Source organism: Rhipicephalus sanguineus, chromosome 1 (genome assembly GCF_013339695.2).
Source record: "Rhipicephalus sanguineus isolate Rsan-2018 chromosome 1, BIME_Rsan_1.4, whole genome shotgun sequence".
Lineage (NCBI taxonomy): Eukaryota > Metazoa > Arthropoda > Arachnida > Ixodida > Ixodidae > Rhipicephalus > Rhipicephalus sanguineus.
The window spans coordinates 283,820,600-283,834,726 of record NC_051176.1 but is presented as its reverse complement, the minus strand read 5'-3'; the positions used below and the strand labels follow the sequence as shown (position 1 = coordinate 283,834,726).

At 43.7% G+C, this 14,127-nt stretch overlaps 1 protein-coding gene across 1 annotated transcript; it reads left to right on the top strand.

The window, feature by feature from the left end:
- Positions 1-884: 884 nt before the first annotated feature.
- On the top strand, positions 885-13,951 carry LOC119379152 (cytosolic 5'-nucleotidase 3). The gene is made up of 8 exons (XM_037648349.2): positions 885-1,240; positions 2,481-2,579; positions 2,757-2,826; positions 2,961-3,007; positions 3,090-3,265; positions 3,342-3,504; positions 5,680-5,880; positions 9,992-13,951. The coding sequence occupies exons 1-8, from the start codon at positions 1,115-1,117 to the stop codon at positions 10,094-10,096; spliced, it is 987 nt and encodes a 328-aa protein (XP_037504277.1). The 5' UTR covers positions 885-1,114; the 3' UTR covers positions 10,097-13,951.
- The last annotated feature ends 176 nt before the right edge of the window (positions 13,952-14,127 follow it).

Below are 14,127 nucleotides of genomic sequence, written 5' to 3'. Positions count from 1 at the left end.
CAAACGTACGCACGAACATACATAAAGTATGGTTGAACCCCCCCCCCCCCCGAAAAAATTTCTGGCTACGCCCCTGGCGTACCTTCCAGCGGTATCGCTGGTGCTCGCGAAAGTTTCCGAATAAACTTGACTATTCGCGTCCTGCGCGTAACCTCAACAGAGCAACCCCAAACAATCGCGAAGCTTCCCAAATGCAGCGGCGCGACGTGCGCCGATCGGTGCTAACAGTGCTTGTGGGTGGAATCCGAATACATGAAAACAAGGAAATAAATGCGCGTGGCAATACCTTCAGCCCCCTCTCCCCCTCAACAGCGGCAACTAAACTCAACAGCCAGTGAATTAAGCCCGTGGAACCCGCCAATTTCGCTGAAAATCAATGCGCTTTAGCAAATCCTATATATATAGAAGAGCAACAGCAGGGAGCGCGGGGGGGGGGGGGGGCAGCTGGCCCCCTAAGATTTCCACCTTGCGCCCCCCTCCCCCCACCTCTTTTCCCCCGAAACAAACTTATTCAAAACATAGCGCATAAGTTCCCAGCCTCCGTGTCCCCCTGAAGGAACTCGCTTGTCGTGGGTGCCCCCTCCCCCACTAAAGAAATCGCGGCGCCGCCCCTGCTTCTACCGGTAAATTATGGCTTTTCATACTCGCGTCGATTGTGTTTGCCAAGGTCCCGGAGAAGTTACTGACAGTTTTGATATGTCGTAGTCCAGTCACGGTAACATACATGGAAAGCTGACACAAAAGAAGGCAATTTACTGCGTACTAAACGCCGCATTCAAGCGTTCAAATACTGCGGACCAGACGCCGCATTCAAGCGTTCAAATTCGCCGCGTTCATGCGCAGGCAACCCTGCTCAGCTAGGGCGCTAGAGGTCGCAACAGGGAAAATTAAAGCGGGGGTCACACTGAATGGCAGGGAGCCGCTGCATCCGCACAAAATTCGCTACGCACAGGCTCAGGGTGAAAGCGCCCGAAAGTTGCCGAATTCCACGGTGGCATCGGACACAGGAGAAAAGGAATCAACGAGCACGTCGCCAGAGTCGGCAACGCGTTACTCTTTATTCACTAGGCAACTTCAAAAGTTATTTCCTGCGTGGTGGAAGCCAAGCGAGGGCATGTCGCGTAAAACTGTGGTGATGTGGACAGCGTTCGGTATTGGCACTGTCGTCGTGATTTCCTTCGCAACAACGGCACTTTTACGGAAGCGAAAGAGAGCGAAGGCGAAGCGAGTGATAGACACGGTAAGGCAGTTACTCATTCCAGCTGATTAATCGCTCCGCTTTGGCGCTAAAAAAAAAGCCGGCACACCCGTTTAGCACTGTCCCGGGCGAATCACCGGTGCACGGTTCGTCCTTCATGGGAACCAAGAGCACTGACATTTTGTATAATTATTAATACTTTCGTCTGCAGTCCCGTAAGTCACAACTGCGGTTCCTTTTTCTCGTGATTGCAGTAAGTCACGTAAAATTAGACTTTCAATCTGCCAGAACTATAGTCGGTTACAACCTAAGATTAAACACAAGCTCCACCCACTACACGTCACATCCAATCACATTTGCGCATTTCCGTGACGTCAAACACTTTTGCCGGTTCAGACAGTTGGTGTACTTGTACAGACACATGTTCGTGTCGCTGGTTGTAAGTCGAAAAATTAAACGTCCTTGCAAATTTCACTAGAGATTCTGACATTACTCCTTAGCCTCAGGTGATATTTTAGGCAGGAACGACTAACCTTTAGTTTTCGATATGCGTGGCATTTATATTAGCGCAGAAAAACTACTTACGGTTCGAAAGGAAGCCAGCTTTCACGACTGTTACATAGGTGATTGACAAGCGCGCCGCGGTTTGGCAGGCGGAGCTTGTATTTATTCTTAGGTTGTAACCAACTATAGTTTGGAGCGAAATTGCGAGCAATGTCTCCGTTCTCGTTTATTGCCTCGTTTGTAATGAATTCATTCACAAAAGGACTGACGAATATGCTTTATTATTGACCTGACGAAGTTACTGTGCCAAGGGATTATCATATTTCCTTCAGACATGCGGGTTTTTCACAGAGCGCTGTGATCGTTGTGCACCACTTAGCGTGGTGAAAAATATAAGATGGCAGAAGTACCTTGCGCACATATTTATGGTTTTGCTTATCAGGGAGTTTCAGTGCTGCGAATGTAGCATCTGTAACGGTGTTGCGTATTCAAGAATGCTGTGTTTCGCATAGAGCGCATGCACTGAACTTTTGCTCGTGCGCACTATGCGAAACGCAGCATTCTTATGTACGCAATACTGTTATGGATGCTACATATGCAGTACTAGAACTCACTATTAAGACTCCTCATAGCACCAATTTTTTTGTGATGAATGTAACTGTTTGATATCCAAGAAATAAGCATGTGTGTGACGTGTTTTTTTTTTCTCTCGGATGTCTCTTGAAGTCTGTGTAAGTGAATAAAGGAAACCTCTCTTTATTTTTTGTTTCACTATCAGGTATTGGAACTCCAGAAGCCCTGTGTTCGGATGAAAGACCCCGAACGTGTGGAAGAGCTTGTCTGCAAATTGATTAAAGGGGGTCCAAAGAAACTCCAGGTAAAAGCACCATTTTATATAAACCATGAAATTAATCACTTAATACTGTAGTTGCAACAATACGTAGACACTTTGTCACCGTGTATTCTTTGATTTTTGTGTTTAGTCTAACATATTCCTGGTTCAAGAGGAAAATAACTACATACAGTAACCCTGATTTGACTTTTTGTGGCTCAGGTTGTTACAGATTTCGACCACACAATTTCGAGATCACATTTCAACGGAAAACGTTGCTGTTCAACTCATGGTAAGGGACCAGTAAACTTCTGTGTTGATGAAGAATCATGTTTAATTCCGTGTTTACACTGAATCAAACGTGATTCAATATACAGTATTTGCACTGTAAAGAAATGCTTGATATTTATATTTTGTGATGTGCAGGAGTCGTTGAATGCAGTCCGATCATATCCGAGGAGTACCGCCTACAGGTAAGAAAGATATGGTTAGCAAGCGTGAGCGAGGTGGTATGCTGGTATAATTCTCATTCTTGCAATACTTTTCTTGTTGCAGGCACGGAAATTGCATGACAAGTACTACCCAATCGAAATTGATCCTCATATTTCAACGGAAGAGAAAATACCTCAAATGGTAGAATGGTACTCGCGGTCACATGCCATTTTAGTCAGCTGTGGTGTGAAGAAGTATGATTTTCCTAAGCTTGTGGCAGACTCGTCAATTATGTTGAGGTTAGACTTGTTAATGCTTTGAGTTATGCGTGTACTGCTTTTGTGCCCGTTTTAACCGAGTTGCCCATTCTTGCAGAGACGGCTGCGAGTCATTTTTTGAGATGCTGCATGAGCACCAGATACCTACTCTGGTATTTTCTGCTGGCCTTGGCGACATTTTGGAAGAAGCGCTGAGGCACTTCCAGTGCCACTTTCCCAACCTGAAGTTCATCTCCAATTATATGCAGTTTGATGAAGAGGCAAGGTTTATATTTTCTTATTCAAAAAACTTCTTAGCTGCCTTGGAATAAGCCCCTTTCTGAAAACACAACACATGCTAGAATATTGACCTCTTGCACGAATTGGATATTTGCATGAAAAGAATTGAAGAAAAATACGCAGAAAAGTTATCTTGTGTCAGATACCACCTTTCACATTGCATTGTGCACAAAGATATGACAGTGACTGACATTGCCTGCTGTTGCTGGCAGATAGCCTTGAGTGTCAGTGGGATACCGTAATGCCTGAGTGATATATATGCTCTTCTGCTGTGCGTGTCACACTTTGTATCAGACACAAGGAAAAAAAGTGAGGCTGCAGCATAAGAAGTCCTCTAGAGAACACTCAGCCTGCTAAGTGACATCACCAGTATTATGACTGGTGATGGCAGTTGCCAGACGAGCAGTTTCTCCTGCGTCACAGCTATGTACTAGAACATCGCTTTTGTTTGCATATGTTGAAGAGGTCTACAGTACTGTTCCAAGTATTGAGAGGCTTTCAACTCGTTAGCAAAGGTAAAATTGTGTACTGTAAAATTGTTTTATTTTGCCTGCTTTTAAAATGACACTAAATATGATTATGTACCCAACAATAATTAGTCCAGTTACAAACACCATGTTTCACAGGTTGCACACATGCAAACGCAAGAAATGGAGGTTGAAGTGAGCCATTTTTACAGCTAGCAATTGAGATGATGCATTAGTATCAGGCAATCATTAGCAAGCTGCAGGTGACATTTTCTACAGTATTATGCTTTAAGCTTGTCTAGGTCTTTATACTCTGAGATAGTTTACCAAAAGTGGACATGGGTAAGGAGACACTTGCACCAGAAGCGCTCAACACATGAATATTCCTTTGAGAGAGGTCCCTCCTCAATGTTGACAGGGGGCTGGAGTCAGAGACGAGATGTTTCTATATGCCAAGGAAGTCGTTACCTTAGCCTCATTCTAGTCTGCATGAATGTACGCTCCAGTGCACACCTCTCCACACTGGGACTTGCCACATCATTCTGTAACTTAATGGCACAGAGTCAAGGTGCTATCTAAGGTCAGACCTACACACCATAGGAAACTGTGCTAATTGAAGCCAAGGCACAGCTTCACATGAATCTGCTGACTTATGTACTAATATAGACTACTGCCATAACTTGTGTATAAGAATATTACTTTTTTAAAGCCTCATGGATAAAGATATCACAAAAGTGCACTTTCTACAAAAATATAAACAAGCATGACTGTATGTAATTTCAGCACAGTATCGGCTAAGCATGTGGCATTAAAAGGGCCCTGCAGCACTTCTCCAAGTAATCATCGAATGACTTCATTAAAGGAGTTTATTGCCTAACGAATTGACTATTGTAAAACCGTTTAGAATCCATCAACTATGAGCGGAGCTACAGGTATTTGTCGTGCGCTCTAAGCACTTTCTCTCTCCTTTCCTACCAGCATAGTCAAAAGCTCGACTTTGCATTTGTTAAGATCCATCAAGGTAGCTCTTCGGCTAAGATGTTGCAGTGCTCAGCTCGAGAATGCAGGTTTTGTTCACAGTCATGATGGTCACATTTTGATCGCGAAATCCAAAATACCCATGCACTTAGATTTAGGTGCATGTTAAGGAACTCCAGGTGCTCACAATTAATCCAATACAGTCTGCTTGATGATTGCATTGCCCTTTTGGCACATGAAACCCTAGAATTTTTTTTTTCCCCATGTTCATCTTCTAAGTGAATTGAAGCTATCCTGACCGAGGAAGATTGAAGCATTACTCACCTATAATACTCTTGCACTTGTATTGAGACATAACTACTACTTGACACTGCACATTACTTGCCAGACAAGTTACATACTTTACCAGGCGCATAGCCAGGGGAGGGGGTTCAACCCCCCCACCCCCCGAAATTTTTCAGTTTTGCTAGCATATATATACACATGCCCATACAAACGCACGCACGAACCTACATAAAATATGGTTGACCCCCCCCCCCCCCGAAAAAAAATTTCTGGCTATGCCCCTGTACGTTACATATGCTGTGTGTGTACTTGAAATGAAGGGGCTCTGTTCACTGCAGCCATGCTGTCTATTGTCAGTTGTTTAATGTGGGATTCCCAATAAGCTTATCAGACTCTTGAAGCTTATCAGACTCTTGCTTCCTCTAGGGCAACATTGTTGGCTTCAAGGGTGAGCTGATTCACATGTACAACAAGAACCGGTGTCATGTGAGCAGTCCTGAGTACCACCAGGCAGTGAAGGAGAGGACCAACATCCTTCTCTTAGGAGACTCTCTCGGTGACCTTGACATGCTGGCTGGTAATCAGCTACAGGAAGTGATTCTTCGCATTGGCTTCCTTAATAGCAGAGTATGTAATTGTTATTGCTATTTTTATAAACCTGAACGAACTCATACTTTAAAGGTCCCTGCAACACTCATCCAAGTAATAATCGAATGGCTTCATTAAAGAAGCTTATTGCCTCACAAATCGACTGCCGCAAAAATTTTTAGAATCGGTCAAGTATGAGCGGAGTTACAAGGATTTGTCGCATGCTTTATGTGCTTTCTCTCTCCTTTCATACCAGCGAGCACGTCGAAAGCAACACAAGGGGCGATGACAAGAGTCAAGAAGCTACATCCGTTCATGAGCGACTTACTTTCAGTGTGATCGCGAGCATGCGCACAGGAATGTGGCGACATTGCCCGGTTGCAGTGGTAACTATGCAGCTTGCAAAGCTCAAATCAGCCAATGGCCATAGAGTTTGGACTTATGGCATGGTCATTTGGGTTTATGGCATCATTTGTCAAGAGAAGAGTGAGCGATTTCTAGCTGACTCTGAGAATTAATTGTAAAATACAGGCTGCATGCTGCACTATAATATTTGGCTCGCGTGTTCTCAGGAACCTTGACTTCCAATCAGCAGCGTTTTCTGACCAAGTTGAAAAAGTGTTGCAGGGCCCCTTTAATATTGAGTCATCCGAACAGTTGTTTGTTGTGTATGGATAGGGCTTTTTGCTTTTGGACAAAACCCAATTTATCCCTACCTTGGCCTCCTTTGGCTGGTTTGATAAAAATTTAGTTATACCAGATGTTCTGGACAACATTGTTACCATCTGGCATGTTATCACAGAAATAGGCTTCAGCCGAAAACAAAGACAACTATGTAAAGATGTTTAGGGTTTATTCATAACTGTTATTGTTCGCTGCCGGTGCATTGTTCGCTGCCGGTGCCGTTCGTAGTTGTTCTAGGAACCATAGTGGGAGCAGAGCGGGTTGAAAGATGCAGGCGACGGCTGGCAAGGTTGGCACGCCCGTTTTTGGGGACATTAAATGTCACCAAACATCACCTCCTTTAGTTCACAACACAGCCACTAGACACAGCAGTTTTTGAAAAACACTATAAATTGATTATTTTGCGCTAGTTTCTACCTGAAACGAAAGTTCTGCCTGGGACTTACCAAATGGTGCAAGAACTCTCTCTGCTGTGTAAGTTGCTCAGATTGGTATTGACATGTGGAGAGAGATATAGAACGAAAGTGGGGGAAAATTGTGGGTGAGAAATAACTGACAGTAGGCATGCAGTGGCACTATCCCTCGCACCTTTTTATACAGGTCTTTCGAAGGTAGACGTCACTGTAATTTTAATATGTGGGTAAGTCTATGCTATCTACACAAATGATTTGCAAAGCTGATTTAAATATTCGCTTTTCACAAACAAATAAAGTCAATACGTAACAAAAAATTTATTGCGGTAATTTCGTGATTATGGTATATTTATATCAGAAACTTAAAGGCATACACAACTCCATTTTGTTTCCTTTCTCTTATGTGCTTGTGTTTCTAGATATGTGTAAATAAATTCTACATTCACTTTGTTGACGCGGATGATGACGCTTGTGTTTGGAGGATGAATACCTCCAAACACAAGCACTATAGGAAACAAAATGAATATTAAAATATCATTGTCTTCGAGTCTGTATTGTAAACTGTAGGGTTTTGGGCTGCGGCTAGCCTGGAACCCCCAGCCGCAACTGCTAACGGCTGCTGAGCGCGAGCTGCGAGCGCGCCATCGTTCATTGTTCTCTTCTTCTACAGTCGGCGCGCTCGCAGTCGCAGCTCCTATACTGTCCCCTCCCCTCGGGAAAAGTGGGGGAGAAGGACGCGGGCTACTTATCTTCGGTAGCCCACACAACTGTCCTCACTACCCTTGGCCAAGGCGGACAGCACGTGGTGTACACAACCACACGTCGGCACGGTTCGTCCACCATGTCACCAAGGTCCCGGCATTGTCCGTGGCAACAGGGGGTACCGCACCCACTTTCTGCTCAGCCGTCGTCATAGCAGCCGCCTTTCTGCCACTGTCTGTGGTTGCCTGCTCTTTCCTGTTGTTAACGTCTGGCTTCTCCTTATGATCAGTGTCAGCATCCTCGGAATCTGCTTGTCGAGCCTTGCTTGCATCCCCATCGTTGTTAGCCTCCTCCTTGTCGTTCTGGTCCTTGCTGTCAGCTGACTCATCCTCGTTGGCGGCTGCCGTTGGGGCCACCTCAGCAGAGGCTGCCTCTTCCTCTTCATCCTAGCTCTTGCCCTTCTTACTCCCTGTCTCATTCTTTTCTTGACCCTCTTCTTCCTCATCACCATCCTTCTTAACGTTCTCCTTCGATTCACATTTCATATTTGCGGCTGTCACACTGCTGACGCCTCCATGCTGTGCGATCTTGTCTTCCTTGTCCACTGCGTCGCCGTTGGCTACTCCTTCCCAGTTTCCAGCACCGTCGTCACCTCCTGCGTTCCCCTCGTCTTACCCTTCCTCGACAGCCGCCGCTTCGCCATTCTGGGACTCCCTGGCCGCTTTGTCCCCAACCTGCTCTTCGCGGTACTGAAACTCACCAACCTCTTCTTCGCCGTCGTGGCAGTCACCGGCCGCGTCCCCAATGATCGCCTCGTCCACGATCGCCTTGCTCTCCATGGTCTTTCTTTTTCTTCCTGTTCGGCCTCTTCCTCTTCTTCTCCGCGTTTCCATCCTTTTCCTCTCGCCCTCCAAGATTTTCCTCTGCACCGTCGAGTTCCCTCATGCCATCGTCGTTGTCCCGGAAATTGACCAGCATGAAACCAGCGCCCACCTTGTCGTCAGCTTGCTCATCTCCCTTCTCGACAATCTTCTTGGCAATCTCCTTGTCCACCGCCGTGTACTGCTCGCTGTTCCTGGTCTCTGCACCCTCGTTGGCGGACGATGCGTCGCCACCGCGTCGCTTGTCGTCCCGCGGTGCCAGTCCGCTGCACGAGCTCGCCACGCCCTCCATGGCCTGCGCGGGCAGCGGGACGCCGAAGTAAAAACAGAGGTGCTCAAAGGCTATGATGACACGCCGCTGCTCGTCGGGGGTCATTGTCCCGGAGAGATAAAGGCGCGTGAGGGTCTGGACTGGCCGTTGTATCAGGAGCAGGTCGTAGGCCCTGTAGAGGGCCAGATCCAGGAAAGCCCACTTCAGCATACAGAGCTCCTCGAACGCGATATCACCGTCCAGGGGGCCGAAGTGAGGAGCCGCTGGGATCCGTCATGCGAATATCATGCAGTACATCTCGGGGCGCAGTCCTTCCCGTTGGGCGCCATATGTAGGGTTTTGGGCTGCGGCTAACCCGGAACCCCTCAGGGAAGACACCGAGACAGACCAGCAGCCATCTTTATTCCGCCAATGCCCGGCCGCAACTGCTAGTGGCTGCTGAGCGCGAGCTGCGAGCGCGCCATCGTTCATCGTTCTCTTATTCCACGGTCGGTGCGCTCGCAGCCGCCGCTGCTCCTATAAAACATATTTCATAATTGTGGAATTCGAAAACGTTGATTTTTTTTATTAGGTACTTCTTGGCTTTGTGTCCACCAAAGCTCATAGACCACCTATACAAGTGACATTTATCAAGATAGCATAGTCTTTTATTAGCCGTGCCATTGCAGATTGTGACAGTGTCTGCCCATGGCTGATTATCAGTTTTTAATAAAAATCATTAAATTGCATTTAAATATAAAATGCAACCTGACGGTTTTTGTAAACATTGCGAGTGCAGAAACTTAACCTACAGATGAAACTCAATTTATCGAAGTGATGACCACGCTCAGGTTATTTCATTAACCCTGAATGTTGATGATAATGTGCCGCTGACCTCTTTCGTCGGGCGGGCGAATCTAATGTGCCCTAGTTAAATTGAGAAGTTTGTAAAATGGAGAAAAAATTTTGCGGTCCTTCGAAATCTAAAATTGTAATGTAGCAACACCCAAAAGCCAGCGCAGCATTGTATTTGCCGGTAACCCCTGCCCACACATGTGAAAAGTCTGCGAGAGCGGCCCAGACTTGGAGCCGGTGGTGGTTCCCTGTGTTTTTTTTGTTTCATTAGACCAATTATTTTGCAGTTGATGCATAAATGTATGCTATACAGCTGCGGATTTTCTTTGCCTGTGCTGACTTGTCACTTTTTACTTCTTTTACAGATCGAAGAACGCCTTCCACAGTATTTAAATAATTTTGACATTGTGCTACTCGATGATCAAACGATGGATGTTGCGAATGGAATACTGAGAAAGATTATCTACTAGCACATTAGCTCCAGAGAACAGCAAGATGGCTGCAAGAGGCTGCCACTACATTCTTGTCTTGATGTCACGCAAAGGGAAAATGCTTCTCGCGGGAGGCTTCAACAACAGAACATGAAAAGAGCTTGAACAGAAATATCACCAACGTGGGAATTGTCGCCTACGGTAGCTGATGCCAGCACAGTGCATGTGAACCATGCATTGCACCTGTGGTGAAAAGCTGTGAAATGTTTGTGGTCACACTGTGTAACAGAACTCTGTAGTGGGACTCCTGCACACTATGTCTCAGGTTCATAACTTAATTTGTCATCACACGGTTGCAAGCAGCACTTGTGAATTCAAATGACAAGAGATTATGTGTTCGCACAGTCAACCACACATTTAAATCAGTTTGGTAATTTGTTCTGGTAATTTATTTGCTTAGTCTGTGTAAGCCTGTGAAGACATCTTCTTCCCATCCTTCCGTATTTTTAAAGTATGTTGGTAGTCTAGTCTTACATTTTTTGAGCTTGCATCAAACTTTCTAATGGGCATGCCTGTGAGCATGGGTTTGTTTCTTATGCCTTGCAATTTTAAGTCTTAGGTTACTTATGTCTTATAGTATACGTGCTGCGTGCTTGTTTGCTGGAATGGATGCTTTTATTTAACTTTTATATTGTGTTAAAAGACAGAAATGTGGTGAAACCGTATGCCACTACAGCAGTGGAACTTACTAGCAAGTCTTGGTGAATATTATTGTCCTTTTATATAGCAGGAGGGGTACAAAGTTTGTTCTCCCCCATGAAAGTGATGGGTTTTATTAAGGTTGTTTTGGTGCAAGGTGATGTTTTCTGCCTCATGCATTTTAGAGTGTGTTTTACGAACTCTGATGAGGCAATGTGGTGCAAGTTCTTTTTTTTATTACTCCACAAATTTTTATTGCATTGTCTCTCGTTTTAAAGGGACACTAAAGTGAAACGACTGAATTTAAATTGATAAATTGTACTCTGAGAACTCTAATGTTGGTAATCTCGCCATCATAGGTTTATCAATAGAGGAGAAAGTCAAGGTCATAGTTTAATTTTTAAACTTCGTACCGAAATCTACGCGCGTGAAGTCATGGATTTCAAAGCTTGTTTTTCATATTTCAGCGACATTCACTCAACAAAACTTCCTGAAACTTGGTATGTGAAGTCTGTGGCATCCTCAGAGAACAATGTACTTCATTGCTACCAATTAGGAGCTACGTAGGACCTAGTAGGCGCCATCAAAATCAGTGACGTCATGCCATTTGGTGCGGGAATTTTAAGGTGGTGTCGCCACCCGCATTTTCTTTTTGCACGTTTTCTCGTGGGAAGCGAGGTGATTTTGGTATTGTGAAAGAGTAGTTTACTAATGTTAGAAAGATTGTTTTTCTCTTTAGTATCCCTTTAAATGAGAAGATATCCAAAAGCAGCTTCATATCCGCTACAGCATTGACATTTTCTGTATGCCTGAGACTTGTTACTGAACTCTTGCATTTTGTTTTCCTGCAAAATGTACAGGCTGTTGCAATACCTGTTTCATGTGTGTTTCTTCAATATCCATGAAACATCAGTCATTCGCGAAAATATCCGGCTGTGGCAACTGTGTGACTACTCTGCAGAGCACTGCAGACTATCTGCCGAGACATCACAGAAAAAGTAAAAGGTTTCCTTGTTATACATGGTGAGCAGCAAGGGATCAAGCCTAATCAGTCATACACAGTGTACTATCATGGTTATCTGTGTTCTCTGTGGAGAATGGAAAGCATGCTAATTATTCCAAGTAGCACACTATACAAGCAGGTTGTTCACTATGGTCTGACGTGTCTATGTGACCTGCCATGTCAAGCATATACAGGAGCACACAATTCTTCAATCTGTAAAGCATACATGATTCGACAATGGAAACTCTTGCTGAGTAATGGCTTTGTGGCATCGTAGGACTGTGACAGCTGTGCCCACTCCACCTGAAGTGCAAAGTGAAACTGCTCAAAACATATCTGCCACGCCACACTGAATTGGGTTTTTATCCAGCTATCACCTGATGGCAATGCCACTCAAAGATTTCTCTAGGATAGGAAGTATGTTGAAAAGAATATAAGTTATAATAGAAAAAAAAAGAAAGAAAATATTTTTATGGTCTGAAAGGTAAAGCATATTACATAGATAAGCCACCTAGAATGCGCAGTTAGGTATCAGTAGAAGTAAAAGGCTCGACTGGAGGTTTTCTTGAAAACTTGTTATCGTAAAATTGCCATTCTTTTTTGTCGATTCCGTTAGTACTGTACCAAGTGATCTGCATTGATGTTGAAAGTGCTACATAGTTAAGGCATACTTTTGCAGCATTCCTAACTAAATACACTGGATTGGAGAAATACTTCATTGACAACCACTGCACTGGATTTGATGAGGTTTATTGTAATTAAAGAAAAAGTCAATATCTGTTAACTGTAGGAAGCATATCTTGCATTTAGGCTGTCAATTTTTTAAATAATTGTTAAACATTGTGAAATTCCAAAAAACAACACTAACTTAGCAGTGAAATACAATATCACAGTTCTGCATAATGTGCATAATAATACATATGAAGCAGACGACAGTGATGTATTACACATCACTGTGAAATTTTCTTTGAGTAGAATTATTGAGAAAAAAATACCATAAACACTGTAACAATTTCACATAGCCTGTGAATTTTTACATCAATGTCCGTTCGAGATGCTCTAATGCATGCAATTTACGGAACTGTCATATCTGCTTTAGTTACCAATTTGCAATCTTCTGAGATTCTTTTTTATCTTGGCAATCTTTCTGTAAAATGTCTTGCCCTAAGTTTAATAACGCTCTCAAACGCAACAAGTTTCATTCAAATAAGTTAAGTGGTTCTGTGTTTTACATCTATTTGAATAGGCAGCACTGGAGTTGTCTCCTATTTAAAGCCTCTTACTCTGCCCTCAATGAATCCCTTTTGAGGATTGGTCAAGCTTGTGGGCTCTGAAAGTATGTAGTGTCAGTGTGGCTTACATGTTAAAATCTAATGTGAATTATAGGGAAGTACAAAAATGAGCAATAAAGAAAAGTTCCTTGCAATACTGCTCCATGTGCACAAGGTAGATTAGCTCAATGCTAAAGAACCATGCACTACATGTGGATAATTCTGTCTACAGTTTCTACACAGGTTATTGCAGCTTGTGCCAAATTGGAAGCTCTTAATTTGTATCTAACTTAATTTTATGCTCATCATGTTGTGTCAACATATGTGAGCAAGGTTCATTAAAAAACTTTTGCTTGCTTGGCTCAATTTTTATATTTGTTCAGAGCAGCATCTTTGCATTTGTATATGCATAGGTATCACAATGAAGTACACTTTCATTTGCCAACCTAGGGCTGGCATAAACATACTCGGAAATAAACTGAAGAAGACACGGAAATTTTGCGAGTTGGTGAGGTTCCATGGCAAAACTATAAAACAGCGCTTTTTTAAACACAAGATGAAGGAAAGGAGGTCAGCGCCGTGTGTGTCACTTCTTTCCTTTATCTTGCGTTTAAAGAAGTGCTGTTTTATAGTTTTACCATGGATACTTGGAAATACTGCCACAAGCACATTAGAGTGCCGTGCTGGCTTAATGGCAAGGTTTGGTTGCATTGTCTGTGAAAATTATGCTGCTTTGACTTTTCCTTAACTGTAGCGAAAGCATTTGTTTTAGCTATTCACATTTATGGCTTTGCACCAAAATTTTTGCTATTCATTTCTTCTCGTTCGCAACACTATATGCAGCTTATATCCCACCATCCTTGCTGTATATACATGTTTTGTAACTATGTGGCAATAAACTTCAACTTCGTTCAGCTTGAATGTGCATGTCGAATCCATTAGACAATAAAGAATGTTCAACATGGATGATAAAATTTGTGTATTTGTCATGAATAAAACGTTGCACTCAAAATCACTAGGTCACCATTATTAGCAGTTTTTGAAAATCGCAAGCATCTTGCTTCGTGAACATATATGGCCATGGTCGACATGACGCA